General features: G+C 39.3%; 1 protein-coding gene across 1 annotated transcript in view; it reads right to left on the bottom strand.

The window, feature by feature from the left end:
- Positions 1-18,944, bottom strand: part of THSD4 (thrombospondin type 1 domain containing 4) — a 319,742-nt gene that overhangs the window by 9,764 nt on the left and 291,034 nt on the right. Inside the window, exons 12-16 of the mRNA XM_055790923.1 lie at positions 18,048-18,177; positions 16,115-16,319; positions 13,477-13,650; positions 3,513-3,686; positions 728-907 (exon numbers count right to left, since the gene is read on the bottom strand). Of these exons, the coding sequence (XP_055646898.1) occupies positions 728-907; positions 3,513-3,686; positions 13,477-13,650; positions 16,115-16,319; positions 18,048-18,177 (863 nt within the window). The remainder of the gene's footprint in view (positions 1-727; positions 908-3,512; positions 3,687-13,476; positions 13,651-16,114; positions 16,320-18,047; positions 18,178-18,944) is intronic.

The following is an 18,944-nucleotide window of genomic DNA, read 5'->3' as shown; positions in this document are numbered from 1 at the left end:
CATTTCAGAGCTGTCATTCTGAATTCAATTTAAGGCTCAAGGAAGGGTGTAAGTCACTGCATTAGATATGATGTCATGTAAATACTCTTCACACAATTTTCCATTCTAAGATGACAATGGACTTTCAGATATTCATTTAGGAGAAAAATGTTGATTTTTTTGTAAAAATCCAATAAGTATAGGAGATAATGGAAAGACAGATGAAACTAAAGCATTTTGTGGCATTGGTGAATGTAGCTGGTCCACTTCCAGGGGAAACTGGACATATGTGAAGCTCTGCACTAGTTTTTCTCTCAGTAAAGTTCCAAGTATTACAGTGAAGAGTTTACAGTAAAATATTATGGTAAAACTGTCTTTAAAAAATGAATACATCCCTCATTCTTTATTAAATGCTCCTTAATTTTAATGCAACTAGAGGTCTGAAAAGAACTCAGTGCACTACATAGCTTCATTAAGGGCAAACCGGCTTTATAAAATAGGAAGATTCTTGGAAGAATAGATCACAGATGAAGACAACTATGCAGTGTCTCCTCCTGGTCAAGATATTTCCTACCTTTCCTAAGCTCCACTGGGTACTAAAGAGTATGCTTGCTTTTTAGTATCATTCCTGTGTAAGATTAAGTCAATTTCATGATTAACCATGTTACCCAAATAGTGGTCCCTTTCAATATATACAGGAAAAGATTTATCAAACAAAACTAGATATAGAAAAGCATGATAGACTTACTGTGCTCCATTCTGTATGAAACCACTTAGATCCACACAGTTTGAGGTAGCAGGACTGCTGGCTGGGAGGTTTTTCCAAATATGAACATTCATATGGGTTCAACACATCAAAATTACCTTCAGTTTTCCTAACACAAATGACTTCTCTCTGTTGAGTTCCACTGCCACATTCAGTAGAGCACTGTATCAGAGGAAAAAAAAAAAAAGTGGTGGATTTTGTTATTCTACTTACGTCCTTCAACTTGGTTCTGAAGTAACATGTTTCTTCACATTATTTGCTTCTGAAATAAAACACAGACACTTGCATTTAAAATAAATCTTCAAACAGGAAAATTTGTAGTTTTGGTTATTCCCTACTCTTGAACACATACCTAGACACTAACATCCAAAATCCATTTCCTTACTTTTATATGTACTATCCTCAGTAAAATGAACCTAACTGTATCTTTCCTTCCATCACTTGCATATGTACAACTTAGAAAGGAAAAGGATAAAGAATTCCTTAAGTTCCTGCAGTAGGTTTTTTATCTCTCAGTGCCAGAATAGTAGCCTAGATAAACTTGGGTTATTATTATTTGTATGTAGTACTAACATAGTAATCAGCAGTCCCAGTTAGGAACTAGGACAAGAAAATGCTGAAGGATATAGTAATGACTTAATTCATCAAGTGACTACTGACTGTGTCAGGTATTACATATTTAATTTGTAATCTTAAAGATGGTTACAGCGGTTAAAACATTACTTCTGTGAATTTCTATTCCACTCAAAACATATTTCTAATTATTTTTATGAAGAAGACAACATGTGACTTTAACTGGGCTTGTGGAGAAATCCAGAAGTGCAGTTTTACCTGTAGCTACAAAACATCCCTGGCATTTACATTTATAATGAAAAGACAAGCATAACTTACTTTCTCCATAAACAGTGCTACTGCTTCTTGCTGAAGCTGGACCATACGCACTGCACTGAACCTATGAGGGTTATAAGATTAGAGCACAGTTTTGCAGCTTTACAAACCCCACATTCTGTGTGGTTTTTAGAAAATGCCTTGATTTGCCAGGGTGTTCTTTTCATGTTTGCAAGTATCTAAGTGATGCAGTGTTGGTTCCAGTTCTGAAAAGCAAATTTGACTCACATGGACTCTTACTGCCCATTTAAAGGTTAAATACACACACACTACTGTTCCTGGCACTTGCAAAAAGGTTTTCAGAAGATGATTCCAGCAACGTATTGGTTTCTATGCTGCTTTTTCTGGTTTAGGCTTTTTCTAGCCTAAACCAATCAAATGTTATTAAAAGTGGGGACTTTGTTTATATTTTGGGTGGAGTTTATGATCCTTTTACCAGATACCCACAAATACCTTGAGTTGAATGAAGAACCTTGCTGGAGATGAACACAGCAAACAAATTCTACAGGAAATAACTTAATTGTACTTTCTTTACACTACAGATCTCTGTCTCCGTTGTCATTTAATGGTTTCTCCAAAACACAGTATCTTAACGCAGAAGTTCATCTGCCAGTGCTCCCTTTGGCTCTGGTCTACTGACTGTCTGCTTTCATTTTGGTATTTAAAAGTCAGGATTTGGCCAGTAGAATAGATGTTGTCAGACACTTCTTTCAGGTAACATACAGCAAAGACTTTGTACCCTTGGTATGCATCACACAATTCAATCTCATGCAAAGAAAGAAGGTGAATTAGCTTAAAAGAACAGGAAATTGTAAAGGACAGAAACTTTCTTATTCAGAACAGAATGGGGAGAGTTAGAATGACCTTCCTGAATGCTTCTCTCTGTGGTAGCAGGAATGGATACAAAGTGCCCATTCACCTGCGCAGAATGGTGTAAGTTAACAGCTTACACCAGGTTTTATCTATTATTAGAACTGCAGCTAAGTATGATTTAAATCTGAATTTGTTATTACTCTTATACAATACAAGTAATTATCACTTACACTTGAAAGCATTAGCATAGTCGTAGCCCTGTAATCTCCATCTCGGCTGTACCAGATTAATTTCCAACTCCTTATCACCTGGAAAGATCTTGGAATCTGAAATGTGGCGAGATACCAGCCCAGCCCAGAGACTACTCCCTACATCTTGATGAAGTGCTGGTACCAGCAGTCCGAAAGGCTCTCTGGGCTACACAAAGGGACATAAATGTCTGGGCACCAGTCTGCAGTTTCTTTGTATCCTCACAGCAGAAATGTTTATTTAGAACGAGGACTATTGAGATGTGGATCAAGGGAAGAGCTGACCTTGAGGAAAGAGCAGCAGGATATATGCCACTAACCAATTTTCTTTTCACCTATTATCATGAATTTCAGCATAACAATACTGAAGCTATTTTTGGGTTCAGCCGTTGTTTCTTGTCTTACTTATCTTTTAGAAATTCCATATGTATACCTGGGTATATCTCCCCGCGGGTATGCATGTTCATAAAGGCCCTAGTTTAAAAGATGCAGATCTGTTGCTTTAGTGTTCACCTGAAAATGCTAAGCAGTTTTCTCTTATCTTTCATTTTATAAATACACTGGGTCAGCAGATGAGCAATAAAAATGAAGGTACAGAGGAAGAGAAGAACAAAATTTAATTTTCATCTAAGTGAAAAAAAATAGCAGGCGCTGAAAAGTATTGAGTATCAACTCAGCAAAATACAGAAAAAAAATATCCAAATATTCCACAGTGATGTGGAAATACCTTACAGCATGCATCTCCATAGCACAAAGATACATTTTTCAAATTAAAATACCATCAGAAGACAAATCCATATGTTAGATACAGAGCTTACCTGTGTCCAGCCCCCAGCAAACCACTCCACTTTACCAGCACAGGGTCCGTTATCGCAGGGTGTCGTTTCAGAGGGTCTGTTGTTGCCACAGCCTTCCAGAGGCAAACTGCTGATGTGGTTGGTCATACAGACAACTGAACGGGTACGGACCCCGTCACCACATTCTGCAGAACACTAGGGAGCAAAAGACAGAACATGTTCACTAGTCCGTCCTCCAGACTGCACAATGAAATGAGGAGAAGCAACAATCACAAAAAGTAAATGAACTTGTGCCAAGTTGATTATTTTTACTTGTGATTCAGCTGTGGTACCTGCCTTTAAAGTCACAAACGCAAAAACCTGAAGGATTAGGAAAGAAAGGAACCTATTTTTTTATAACTTTTTGTTAGCTTTCTTGCTTTCCTGTCCTTCTTCCAGTCTGTAAATTCATTCAGTTTTCATCTTTTTGTATAGCAGTTAATAGATCTGAGGAGGGGTGATTTCTATAAGCAGCTTTTCAGATAGCAGTCATATTTCAGCCTTGGAATTGTCCTGTGAGTGAGTTTCTTCTCCGACCATTCAAGCTGCCAGCCAGGTGAACTCTTACACCGGTTAGAAGGACAAGGCTAGGAAGGCTCTAGGGCTGTGGCACTGGTAGTAAAATGACTGCACGGCACATCCTGGGACTTCTCCATGTAACGAGTTGACAGAGTATGAGAGTGCAATAAAAAAGAAAAATATACACATTTTTGACAGGTGGTTTCAAAAGATTCAGGTAAATCCTCAGCAGATAACTGTAACTACCACTAATTATTGCCCAACCTGTTTTAATCGTAAGTTGTTGATTAGTTTCAGCAGAAGAGGTCGCTGCAGAAGTTTATGTAAATTCAATGTTGCTTTCTAGTGATATGGCTTCCCAGTAACTAACATTCAACATTCTCATTTTTTCACTGCTAAATTCTGAAAGTTCTTAATAAATAGTGATATGCAGATTCTTATATCATATGTTCGGAGATATATGGATGTCATCCATAAATCACACAGGATAAATTCCATTTATGCCCTTGCAGTTCGGTCATTCATCCACTTTAGTGGAAGTCTCCGATATTCCATTGCTCTGGGCAGCATCAAACTACTGACATTTAAAAAACAGAAACATGCCAGGGAATAATCAATTCTTCTGTTAAGACTGGTTTTTTGTTGCTTAGTCCTTTCTTAATCTTCCTTTTCTTCCTTTTTCTTTTAAAATGCATTTGGCTTTTAATTAAAATAAAGAAAAACCCATGTGCAGCTCACTGAAAGATGTGTGTGTAATTGAATATAAACAACTATATTACACATGCAAAGAAAACCACAAGTATGCAGTATATGGGGGGGAAAAAGATGCATTTGATTGACATTTCAGATGTTATTTTTAACATACATTGTAATTAGTTATAAGAAACTGTGGCTTACTTCCACAATGAACAGTACATTCCTTGCAAATGAATGTAACTGCACTGGACCATGTTTTTAATTTTTATTGAATAAAAGTGAGAATGATTCAAAGAACTAACAACAAGACATGGAGCTGACCACTAGCTTGATAAGGCTCCCATCAGTAACAATCAGTTCATATCTAGTAATTCAACTGCAGAACAGCAGATGCCAAGATAGCACCACTATTAATAATGGGATTAACTAATACAGTCATTCATCTTCTCAAGAGAGAGACCAGTGACTGAAAGTACAACTGGTTGCAAACTACATGTTACTCACTGTTGCGTGAAACATCTAGTCATGTTATATGCATTCCACAGAGAGTACAGAAAAACATTTTTCCTATCAGCAAATTGGTTCCTCTTACAAGATGTTCAAATGGAAGGGCAAAGCCTTCCTAAAATGGAATCCCTAGAAAACAACAACAGTGATTCAACTTTTTACAACTAATTTTTTTTAACAAACAAACAAACAAAAATTTTGGAAAAACTAGAAATTCAGAATTTAATGAGATGCTTTTGTACTCCACAGGAATAGGAAAAAAACTGCTCATAGTTTGAAATGGCTCCTTCTCCATCTGCAAGATCAAATAATTAAGCTTCTCTTAAATGCTGCCTATTAGTAACATAATGAACCTTTTTTTGTTGGTGGTGCACAACAAAATTTTCCACTTTCACACAGACATGTAAGATATGCTTACCTCCCCAGCAAACCAGATTTGATGGCTAAGGAGGTCTTTCCAAAGTAAACTGGCAAAATCTTGAAATACAAGAATGATGTAAATGCTGCTAGTAGTGAGCATTTTCTTGTTTATGGAAACTAAAACTAAACTAAGTCCTTTTCAAACGGTCCACGCCTAGGTAAACTAGCTGTTTAACTGAGCCCCATAAAATGGCTACCTTGCAAACCCACTGTACAGAAATCAGTTTTGTGGCTGTTCATATTTTATCCCCAGCAAATATGTTCAATTACATTATGCATAGAGAACTGTGCATATACTCTGCAAATACTTCTCTTATTTCTAAGTAATTTTCATTTCACAATCTAATTTGCTTTTCTGCTTTGCAAACCAGAGCTGGGAACAAGTTTAGTCCATAAAGTCATCCAGAAAATCTCCATAGTCTTATGTTTTAAATGATTATGCATGAACTAGGCTTGCATATCAAATAACAAAGGAAATACCAAATGGGAAGGTATAGGGTTGTCCCACCCTCTGCTGCAAGACTTTGCTACAGATTAACTACCCTCAAAGGATTTACAAAGCAAACTTAAACCTGAATGTTTCTACGTTAAGTATCTGGTTTTTCATCTTTTTTTCTTCCTTTCAGTAAAAATCTTCCATGTGAAAGCCATGATTTCCAAAGCCCAAGGCGGGGAGGAGGGAGTGTTTGGATAATGAATCCTCTCCCTTTGGTTTTCACAACTGACACACCCACCCCTTTCAATTTGGTGCCATTGATTTGTTGCGTTAATACCTAGCAACTGCCATAACCTAACGTTGTATGACATGAGGAACTTTCACAAGCTACAACTTCTCTGTTCTGGTCCTATTATTAAAGATATTTTGTTTCACTGTCTTGTTTTAATTGGCAGAATTTCCTCAGAAAACTTAGTCTGTGGAACACCCTCCCTAGTTTTAAGGAGCCTGCCATTTCTCCTCTTCCTGAGGTCCTTCCCTCACGAGTTCAGTTTCAGAAGGTTTCCATTCCCATTAAAAACTAAAAATACCGCCCCCTCACCCCCAACCCAGTGCTCTGATAGTTGTCAGAAAACAACTGGAACAGCAGTTCAGGAAAATAAGGCTAGTTCTGCAAACTTGGAAAACTGCAAGTGGGAGCCTGAATTTCTGTCACAGCCACAGGGCTTGGGAGAGCGAAAAAAAGCAATTAACAGCGCCAGTTCCCTTCCACTAACATGCCAGACCGACCCGTTACCCTCAGCTGGGACAAGAGACCACAAGAAAGAGGCAGCTGAAAATCCACCAGAATTCGAGAGTCCTTTCACCCAGGTCTCAGCATCATCACTAGCCTTAATTAAATCGCTAAACAAACACCAACTGAGTTCCAGTAAAACGTCCCCATTTGTGCAGGACTTCTGTCTACTGCACTTAACCTTCATCAGCTTAACTACTGCCCACAAGATAATAATGAAGTTTTTTTTATGTATCATCCTCCTGATGTTTCACTACTGTGAAAAATAAAAATTAAGACCTATGTTTGAAATGCGTTTATGAAACTCCTTAGCATTATTCCACCTACGCTGAGAAAATCCCTGTCAGAAGGGATTTTAGAAGGATTATGTAACTGTTGTTTTCCCCATAACAAAACTAAGACTTGTATTCCAGAAGCTCACTTCTGCCACAGTTCCAAAACTGGGGGCAATTTTTCAAAGGACATAAAACTGTTGAGAACAGCCTTAATCTCTTAAAAAAAAAAAAAAGAAAGGGTGGGTGGGTGAGTGGGTGCGCTAGTCAGAAATATCCTTACGTATTGCCAAAACACTTTCTGATCACTGCATTTACATCATTTCCCTTTAGAGTGCACCTTTACGGTAGGTGCTGGATCAAAGTCAAACCATCCCTCCATCCCTGTTCTCAGTCTGGCAGACCCACCGTATCCTTCCAAGGTAACAAAAGGTTTGAAGTACGGTCTTAGAATTTTTGGACACTTCAGCTGGATGATGATTCCTTCAATGTACACAGTTACCTTCTTCATACATAGCTGGTAGCACGGTTGGTACTCGTGTATGACCGGCCTCACCTGGGGCCTCCAGCCACACTCCAGCCCGTGCCCCAGCGTGCCGATCTAACCTCAGCCCTGGTCCACCAGCCCCTACCTGAGCTTCAGCGAGGGACGTGCAGTCCCCAGCCACAGCCTGGGCACAGGCCTCATCCATCCCTGACCCTTGGACCTCTGAGGGTGACCTTGACCCTGCCTCATTACCACAGACCTGTCCCAGGGTCACTGGGCTGTGTCCTACCCTGGTTACTGGACCTGAGCTGTGGGCTGATTTCCCAGCTTGACTTTGGACCTGCCTCATTGCCATAACCTGGACGATAATTTGGACTCCTGTTTGCCCCTGCCTGCAAGCTCTGAGCCTGCCCTGCTGACCCCACCGGGACACTGCGGGCCCTAGCGCTCCCTGCCACGCAGACTTTTATATGCTGATTTTTATCTAAAGCAGCTGAATTGTGGCAAAGAGAGATCAGCTCTAGAAAAGAAAACAGAATCTCTGTAGGTCCTGGCCACCCTTCTAGCAATGTCTCCTTCAAAACTCTCCTGGCCATATGTTTCATTGCAAATCATGAGGTCAGTTACATATTTATACATAAAGAATGCAAAACTTCTCCTTCCATATGATTCCCATGTGAAATCAACAGAGAGGGTATTTTATCTTGTTTTCATTTTATACTGAAAACAAATGAACAGCGATAATAAAAAATAACGAAACACCTGTACAAGCTCAACGGTGGTCTCTTTTCCTTTGTGTTTTTTTTCAGAATCGAGGAGATTTTACATGAGCTATCCAAATTTAAATAAACCCCAGTAAAATAAGAGCATGAGCTACAATATTCATTGGTGACTCCACATCTGACTGGTTAATAAACTTGCTTGTACCTGTTAGGTAATGCTTGGGGATTATGGGGAATAAAGCGCTGATTTTTATGAAGCACAACACAGTTCTCTAATGGAAGATATTACAGAAGCATTGCTGTTACTCCTTTTAATGAAGAGTGAAATCCAGAGCATGCATTTGATCTGTTTTGATTTTGTTCTCTGATGTGCAGCATTTTTCTTTCTTCCCAAGATTTTATTTTGGCCTCAGAATCTCATTAACATCTAAAATTGTTTGTATTTTGGCTTCTTTTCTAAGTATGCTCTAAACATAAAATGAGTAACAAATGAGCAGAGGAGATGGCAATGAGGAATGGACAAAAATGCAAGAGGGAAATGCTCCAGTTAGCTGGAAGGAAACACTGGTGAGTGTCCCATTGCTGTAAATCAGGAGAATGCAGTTTTCCGCTTCTGACCCCTAGGAGAAGTAAACTTTCCAGCAATTAGAGCTGTCAAAGAATCAGTCATGTGAAATGTTTGCAAGAATCTCATCTGCTCCCATCATTCCAATTTTGTTGCTAAGTTCAGCAAGGTTCACCAGCTTTACTCTACTGATTAATGGATGCAGCTTGGTGGAACGCTGCTGTTGTAACGCAGTAGGACATCTTAACAGAATTATGATCCAGGAAGCCATTTTATAGAAACGCACGTAAAAATATCACAAAAGTTTGTCCAGCTTCTCTATAGTCAAAAGGGGTTAAAGATCATGTAGAAGACAAAGCCATGAAACTTAATTGTCTTCTTTGTACTCAAGGTAGAGGAATAAATGTAAGGACAGGCACACAGAGTAAGAGAAGTCTCATTTTGCTGCTAGAGACACCTAACCTGTGATCTTTCCTCTTGAAACAAGTAGAAATTTCTGTTTCTCTCAAGACTGAGCCCAGGGGATATCAAAGTATGGTGTTTAGATCTGCTGCAAAGACAAATAACAGAGCATGAATTTCTCAGAAGATAAGGGTTTGGTTCTCCAGGATGAACTTTCCTTCCCTCCCTCCCACGCTCCACCAGTGTGCACATGGCAGCCGCACAACTCCTAAGCTGTGCAGGTAGCAGTGTGTGTGTCACATACTGACACCTGTTTATAGAAACAACTCAAAACGAGAACTGAATTGTTTTAGGAACATGGAGGGGGGTTAATTACTTAGGATTAATTATATGTATATGAAACTGAATCCAAGAAGGTCAATGCAGTGAGGGGGAACAGGTGGGCCATGAAATACATAAATTCATGTTGTGGGAAAACAAGACAGGAGAACATGGTGAGAAGGCATCCAAGTGTTATTTACGGAGTAAAGCTACTTACAGCCCACACTGGGAAGGAGAAACAACTCCTAACACACAATTCCTGTATGTACTCTGCAGGTTTTTAAGTGCACATATGTTGTATTGCAGAAATCACATTTAGGGAAATGTAATGATATAATCTTCCAATTCAGAACCACAGAAACTATTAATGAAAATGAAGGCAACCAGCATGATTTTGCATCAGTTAAAACTTTGCAAGGTTTCAGTAAAACAAGAAACCCCAAAATCTTTCTACCAACCCTAGATTAGATCCTGTCCTTTTCTTAAAACTCAGATGTGACTATTCATCTCTTTCTCTCCCTGTGTTGAAGAATACCCTTGTCAAATTCTGCACAAATATATACCACAGCTATCAAATCCTGAAATTTGACATCTGTTGGCAGCAAAGACAACTGTAATTTTTATGTTACTGTGCTTTTTCTTGATGTTTTGCTAATTAATCAAGGCTATACTGTAATGTCCCATGCATCACATAAATCCAGACATGGAAGTTTGATATATCCCTTGGTGAAAGAGAAAGTATGTGCCTAACCGATCTCTGACAGGCCTCTGGAAATCTCAACTTGCTGCATGTGCAACAGTACACATGAAGTGTTTGCAAAGTGGGTTCAGAAAAGCACAAGCCAGGCCTTCTCTTATGGCTGTAACCAAGTTTGAACTCAACCATTTCAAAGTTCCAAGGTTCTCAAAAGTTATGATAAGTTCTTTTACCTCTTATTTCTAGCCACGGCTGAAATGTCAAAATACAATGGGAAAGACTGTTCTGTGGTATTTCCAGCTGGGACTTGCAGTAGGCATGTAATAAATCTCACAAAGAAGGTCTGTTCTTGTGAGATTTCCACCACAGTTTTGCAGACTCAAAAGGTTTGAACAACCTTTCTTTAAACATTTGAACTTTTGCCTGCTTATCTGAACCATTTGTGGCTGCCCATCGCTGATCTATGCTTATTGCTGAAGTCTGGCCTGGCTTAGAGCACTTTTTAAAGAATTGTTTTGAGAAATTACAGATGCGAAGTCCATACACCTGGGAACGGTCATTTCCATTCCATGACCGAATTCTCCTCTTGTCTTTCAGTAGAAACACACTCATCTACAAAGAAAGAGAGACTTCTGACCCTGAAAAAGAGTCCTTGAAAGGTGCAGTAACGAAGGTAATGGCCAAAGGCCTGACTTTGCAAAATTGACTACTCCTATATTCCACTGACTTCCACTGGGATCACTGCACTAAACTTCTCTGAACATCCCAGTTGTAAGGTATGTGTGAATCTTAGAAGATTCTGCACATCCTAGCTCATATCTACTTTTTTCCTGAAGTAAGCTGTTCCTTCCATTCTCTTCGTGAATCAAACTCCAAACCCACTGCTGGCAGACATGATGGTGAATAATGCCAACTACAGTAGCAAGCATTTGGAAGAAATTAATTTGTACACTTATATAAGCTGAGAAGGTAACAAAATCCATTCTTTACTCTCTGACCCTAAAACGTTTGTGGTAAGAAAAAACTCCAACATTTTCCACATTACCTGCTTCACTTCTCTGTCTCATTTAATACGTATAAATAAGCATTCATTCCACAGTCATAACCTTCAGCGTCAAAACCTACTTTAATTCTGCAGAAGACAAAATATCAGCATAGAATGATGAAGAAAACATTGACACTAGAGTCTTCACCGGAATGTATGGGCTTTATGTGGTGGAGCTGCACTAGCTGATAGTAGCTGGGCCAGCTTTTTCAAGAATAAGATCTTTGTGGCTAGAAAGCATTTTTCTCTCTTACTTGTAAAATATCCCTGTACAGCTCTACAAGCTAAAAAAAACCCAACACATAATAAAAGGCAGCGACATTTCCCCTTCAGCAAAATCTTTGCCATTTGCACTAATACCTAAACCTTACCTGGTAACTTTTTGTCCATGCTATGCAAGAGCACACACTGAGTGAATAATAACCGGAAAAACCCCCTTTTTTGTCTTTGTAAAATCTATTTGACTTGTCTAAAGGCTGAAAATTTTGAAGACCTTTAGTTGTAGCAAGAATCTGATCAGTCTTTTTAAAATTATGTGATATACCAGGTACCTGTTCTACTTGCGAAGTTCCTCCTCTGCATCTAAAATGTGGAAAATCTTCTGAGTGACCAAACTAGTGCATAACCTATGAGCCAGACATGACTAGCTTTCAGCAATACTGCCACAAAATGATCCAAATAATGAATCCATAAAGGTATGAATGTAATCTTACAGTTTCCATGATAAATTTATTATTTGCCTGCCAAAACAACCAGTCAAAGGAAAGGGAGATGGAATCAGGATTTTTACAGACTGAAGAAGCTCAACTTGTCTACAGATGAAATTGATATGCAAGCATACACAACAGGGACCGAAATACCAGGCTTGCCTTAGCCTGTGTGTGTAAGCCTCTTCAGGAAAGCATACTGTCCTCGTTTTGCCTGGGATGGAGTTAAGTTTTTTCTTGGTGGCTAGTGCAGTGCTGTTGTGAATATGGTGTGGGAACAGTGTGGTCAGGGAGTTTTTGGTTTCTCAGGCCTTGCCGGGGAGGGCTGGAGCGGCACAGGAAATTAGGAGGGGACACAGCCAGCACAGCTGACCTGAACTGGACAAAGAGGTTTTCCATACCATGGGGCATCATGCTTGGTACATACACCTGGGGGGCTGGCCAGGGCTGCCGATCGCTGCTTGGGGACTGGCTGGGCATCGGTCACTGGGTGGTGAGCAGCTGTACTGTGCATGTTTTCTTTTCTCCCTTTCCTTTGGATTTCAGTTCTCTCCCCTTCTCCTTCATCATCATCATTGTCATTGTTATTATTGCCATCATCATCTCAGTTGTTAAACTTTCCTTATCTCAACCCTTGAGCTTTGCATTCCCTTCTGATTCTCCTCTTCACCTCCCTGGGTGAGGGGGGGTGTGAGTGATCGGCTGTGTGGCACTTAATTACCATCTGTGGTTAAACCACGACACATAAATATCACTGCTGAACAACAACTCTGAACCCAATCACAAAACAAGGTAAATCACCACTGGTTTTTTTGCCTTCATGTGGAGAATCTGACTCATTGGAATAAAAAATACATCCATGTTTACAAAGTACAAAAGCCTGAATCAACCTTGCCTAAGCTTACAAAGCTGTTCCTCTCTTCACAGCTAAAGGATAACTGTTTTACGGCTTGAACTTAAACCCAGACATCAGGCCTCAAACCTCCATCTCTTAAAAAAACAGTAGGGAAACTTGTAGAGTTTGAATCTTGAGACTCAGGGCTAAACAAGGCAGAATAATAAATCTCAGCACACTCAATATTTTGGAAAGTTCAGACACAGAGCCAATTCTAAATCCAGATGCTTGGCCATGTACCCACATGCTTGCCCTTTCTATGCATTCTTATATCTAACACAAACTTGAGTTGCCCTTGGGATCATTAATTTTTTGTTTGCTTTTGCTTGTTTAACAGATCAAGGATAAACAAGGAAAATAAGATCACTCCTTTTATGGCTGTACAGATGTATATTTTTGAATCCTGGAGCACCTAAGTTGTTTTAGAAGCTCTGGCAGCACAAAGATAACGGGAAGCCTTACCCTGTCACTCCACTCTGTAAGGAACCAGCTCTTTGCACAGGGACCCATGTCGCAGTTCTCAATATCATTTGGCCGCAGCTTCATGTTACATTCCTCATCATCAACAATGTCTCCGAGGTTGCTGACACATTTCACATCTCGGGTCCTCTGCCCCACTCCACAGGGCACTGAGCACTGTAACAAAAGGGAGGTTGTATCAGGGTTCTATGCAAGAACTGCAGTGGTTAGTCAGGGAGCTGGGAATGTACAGCTCATTCATTCCTGCCGAGACGTCCACAGAAGCTACAGAACTATTTGCGATTGTTAGGAATAGGGAGTAAAAACACAGTAGCAGTTTTAATCATATGCTCAGTCTGTAGTGTTCTACAGTACACTATGCAGATACATTTGGATACATACTCTGCATAATTTTGATCTTGACCTGTAAGCAGACATGAAGCAAGAGAAATGCAAAAAACCAAAACTTCTGAGTCCATCTTGCAAGTAAAGGCTGCCCCTTCTCTCGCTTCTTCAGCCTCTGAGGACTCTGACAACTGCTGCTACCTCTGCCTCATTATGTGAAGCATCCACATCATGAAGCAAGATGGGAACACAACTTTCTGCTGCATATGCATGAAATGTTTTGATGAGTCCTGTAAATACTCCAGAATGAAAGGGAGGAATCTTTGGGAATTTGAAGACTAAAGACTGCGGTACCTGCATACAAGGGTTCCTAGCAAGGCTTCCAAAGGCAGCCTCATTGGTTCTTCCTTGCTTTCGAATGCTGAATCATGTCTACTGTATTTACATGTCAAAGTTACTTACCATGTAAAATAGATTTCCCACAGTAAGATACCTCACAAACTTCATCTTCAGACTGCAGCTGTTTCTTCAACTGTTCACTCTACAACACTGGCAAAATGCCAGACTAGATGCGTGAGGTCATTAAATAGCAAAATCCTAATAAAAATTATTATAACATTCCTTATGTCATTTGTCCAGTTACTCTCGAAGTCATCTGCTGACTCCATATTAAAAATTACTTCAATGCCATTTTTTCTAATCAGTTAGATCAAAGTTTTTGACATTTGTATGTCAGAAAAAATGGTAAGCACACAAGAAAATCTTAAACTTACTTTTAAGATCACAGCCCCGTCTCCAAAGTGACAACCTAACTGTACTTCAGTAAGCACAAACACAAACAAATGTTATACCGACATCAGTCTGCAAACTCAATTGCTCCTTTCTTTATAATGCATCTTCCTCATGCCAAGAACTTCAATTTTACTTCCAAGAGCAAATTAATCACAAAATTTTATTGCAGTTGTTACACTTATATTCAACCAGCTACAATTTCTAAAGCATTTGTTTGGCTTGATTCACTGTATGCAGTAAACCTCTAAAGGGTCTGTACACTGAAATACTTCTCAAAATGCAACAAAACACCACACAAAAACAGCTCCCCTTTCTCATCATCAACACAATAAAAAACCCAAAACTTTACCTTTAATATCTGTTTTACTATCCTTTAACACCAGATGGAATTTAATTCATCATGAATAATGAATTAATGTGCCCACATATTTTTACACTCATCTATCTAGGTATTTCTAGTTTTTTTTTTTAAATCAGGAATATATGAACATATGACAGATAACTTCATGAATGGGCATGAACGCCACTATCAGCCTCAAATATGCAGCAGCTGAGGGAGTTAACCCACATTAACCTTCAAACCATGCGGGAAGACCCACTAGAAAGCCACAAACAGCCTGCTGCACAGCACTTTAGCCTGCTGTGTCTGTGTGGATGGACGGCTGTGCTGCTGCTGCCAGTGCAGCTAGCCCATGCGTGCCGGGAAACACATTCCAGCATGGGCTGGGGGCGTTACGAGTAAGGAAGCACTTCAGCAGAAAGGAGAAAGAAGGTTTAGGTTCAGGGTTTAAGCTGGAACTTCTCATAGTCTATCCACCCACATAATTCAGCAACTCTAATTGGTTTTTTTTTGTTGTTTTCTTTTGTTTTGTGGCTAACTGAAAGATTTGTTTATCACTGCACCTAATACACCAGGATACTGTCTCTTTCACACAACGGCCATGAAAATACCTAGGATGGTTGTCAGGTTGGCCAAACCTTTTGTAAGCAACACAGAAAAACTAAAGCCTGGAACTGGACATCCACATTTATCTGAAAGTCTTGGCATAGCCTCAAACCAACTACAGTAACAACAACTACTGACCCTACCCATAATACATCCATAAGGTAAAATAACTCCTGGAACTAAATTCTACACGCTATGAGAAAGAGCAGGAGGTTTGTCACCACAGGCAAACCTATCAAGGCTCCCCCAACTCTACTTCACAAAACATTTAAAAATACATTGCTCAGAAAACTTGCGTACTTCTGTACACACACAGCTGTGTGTTTTGTACTATTCAATTGCTCATTTTCAGCTTCTTTCTGGTTATGAACAGTAAAGTTTAATGGTCATAATCCAGCAGGGTTTTCTTGAACTAAGATTCACCTACTTCCAAGGCTTTTCACGTTTCACTTCCCCGCTTTAAACAAAAACAAATTTAATGTTTGATCAGTGATACCTGGAAGAAAATTCTTACTCTTTTCTGAGGTGTTATGCCCCAAATTAATGACTCATACTTACTGAAGTCCACTCTGTCCTAATCTGCCATTCACTGCAGATCTTCAGCTGGCAAGTGCTGGTTGTCTCCGGCTTCTCCAGGTGCTGGCAGCGGTACTGCTGAACTGTCAAGGTGCGATTGGCATACATTTGCCGACATAGGATCTGTCGGTGCTGCATACCAAGGCCACATGTTTTGCTGCATTCAGACCACTCCCCTATATCCCAGCTAAAGAAAAAATCAAGAAGATGTATTTCTTCAGTAAAGATTTCTCTATACTAATCTTAACAGAACTTGAATGATGTGATCCTCATGCTGATATAGAATCTGATAAAATAACCCGTAAGACTCTATATGCATACCGATATTCCATGAAGATGTTTTATACTTGCACCCAATCTACCCATAGTGGTTGATAATAGTAAGTATGCATACAGATTGCACAATCCCTGGTTTCAAGACATACTAACAAACGTTACTTAACCCAGTAATTGCTGTTTGGTTTTCTTTTAAAGAATCTATCTATAATATGTATTACTGATCTAATGATACTTCTAAAAAATTTAAGGTGTGTTGCATAATTTTTTTTTGCAGCAAAGGCTCTAAAAAGGACAGTATCGAAAAATCCCTAATGCATTCAGGCATTCATACATACTACTGAAATAGCAAATAATAAGCAATGAATGAATACATTTAATTTTAGAGATGAAAAGATTCCCTAGATATATATTCTCATTCCAAGATTTCACTGTATTTATTTAATCACTTTTGTTTAAACATGTAATTTTCCCTTTCAGTTTTCATTTCAAGCATGAAGACATACAGAAATAAGGGAAGTGTCTGAAACGTTCACACATTTGATTTCAGAACCCTTGCAGAAAGCAAGCAAAATCTCTGTAATCTTTGTAATAAATATTTACATATCTTTGTTTATATTCTTGATATTATCCTGTGTAAACAGATGATGTTGAATTAGAATGAGTCATTACAAAGAAAAAGGTGAGAAAAATGCTTGGTGAGAGAAGAATCTCCAAGAAAACATCTTCAGAAGTTCCCGAGTATCTACTGTGCACTAGGAAATGGCTTGTCAGGCACCTCTAACACTATAGCAGCACTCAGACCATTAGAAACTTCTGTGGGATAAGGAGTGGCCACTGGCTGCTCAGAAGGGAACTGAAGAATGTAACCACAAGAGAGATGGAAAATATAGCTTTCTGCTGAAATAAAGCTGCTACGATGGCAACTGGGTTTAACCATTTTCTTTTCTTGGTATACACCCTGGATGAACTGACTTTTTAAAGTTTTTCTTGTTGACATTTTAAAATAAGTTGCTTAGCCAATTGTAAGTCACAGCCTCCTGATGGCGAGTGTCTTTTCCAAAGGAAATCACATCTTGTGTGCTGGCAGTATTAGTGTGCTGGAAACAAGGACTACCGCTCCAGAACCCTGTCTTCAAGCTGAAGAACTACTGAATTGAAGGAAAGACATGTGATGCTCCCCAGGGGGTGGCTGTGAGCACTGTCAGCCTAACCTTATCTTTAAATATGATACCGTGGAAGCAACATGTGGGCACTACAGCACACTGATCCAGTATGGAGCAATATAACCTACAGAGCCTCTTCTTTAGGCAGGTATATGCGAGGCCCGTCACTTGAAAAAAAACCTACCCATATCAAGAACGTGTATAGTGTTGCATACCTGAACAACCACAGCAACTTTGAGAAATTATTAAGCTCATGTTGCCAACTTTGCTTTTGTCTTCTCTGAATGCTATTGCTCCCTGTGAAGGGGAAGAAGGCCACCAACGACTACAGAAAAAATATGCAGTACACTTTATGAAACAAGTGCATAGTACTTAGAAGTTCAGACTAGTTTCCTACTTAGAATAGCCTCTTTCACATGCAAAACCTCAATGACATTGGCTTGTTTCACTTGAGGTAAATTGTAGTGTCTTACAAAGCTGGACATGGGAAGAGGTTGCAGGCCTCCTCTTCTGGAATGGGCTTGGTGCTGCTGTCACAGTAACTCTCAGATACCTCCTCATGAGTGATTCTGTTGACGCAGTGGAAAACTGGGTACTGTGACCCTGAAATGAAGAAGAAAATTAGGTGATGTGTTGCAAAAGACTCCAGAGTCATAACAGTAGCATCCAACACTGACACAGAAAGGAAAAGTGTAACTTAACAACAGGACATACAGACTAAGATTTTATCCAAAATTTCCAAATGTAAGAGCCAAATGCTAGACTATTTAATTGCAGTATTAAGGGAAGCCTTTAGTATACAGAAAGTACAGCATGGCATTGCAGGAAAGGTTGAGAAAATATGCTCCTTGGTCTACATGAGGCCTTTATAGTGCAGAGAGTACAAACATTAAGTATTCAGGCAGTTTAAAAAAATGCAGCCAAAACATAGGTTGAAAGGAGGAAAAATTTAGCAGTAATTCTGTTGTGCTTCTGGAAAGAGACTGAGCCTCCTTACTTTAGAGTTGCGTTTAGTGAACACATGAGAACATTATCCACTTTGCCTGGTTTTCAAAAGAATTCATAAGATACTGGTTACAGGTTAAGCACTACTGTAGACTACAAACTCACTAAACATTACTCTTCTCCACATTTAATACTTGGCCTTTAAATAATTTTCATGCTAGAGCATAAAGACAGAAATCTACTTCTATTACCAGTGCACACTAACTATCAAAATTATGACAAAGAGCAAGGTGCTAACATGTCTACTGGTATTTGGTAAGTGAAAAGTTGTAGCACATTAACGTGTTTCCTGACACAGGTGGTTGAGGAGCCAGGAAAGGTGCTCTGCTAGACCTGATACATAAAAACATAGAAATCAGGGGTGT

This window comes from Falco peregrinus, chromosome 1 (assembly GCF_023634155.1).
Source record: "Falco peregrinus isolate bFalPer1 chromosome 1, bFalPer1.pri, whole genome shotgun sequence".
NCBI classification, from domain to species: domain Eukaryota; kingdom Metazoa; phylum Chordata; class Aves; order Falconiformes; family Falconidae; genus Falco; species Falco peregrinus.
This window is presented reverse-complemented; position numbering and strand designations above follow the sequence as displayed.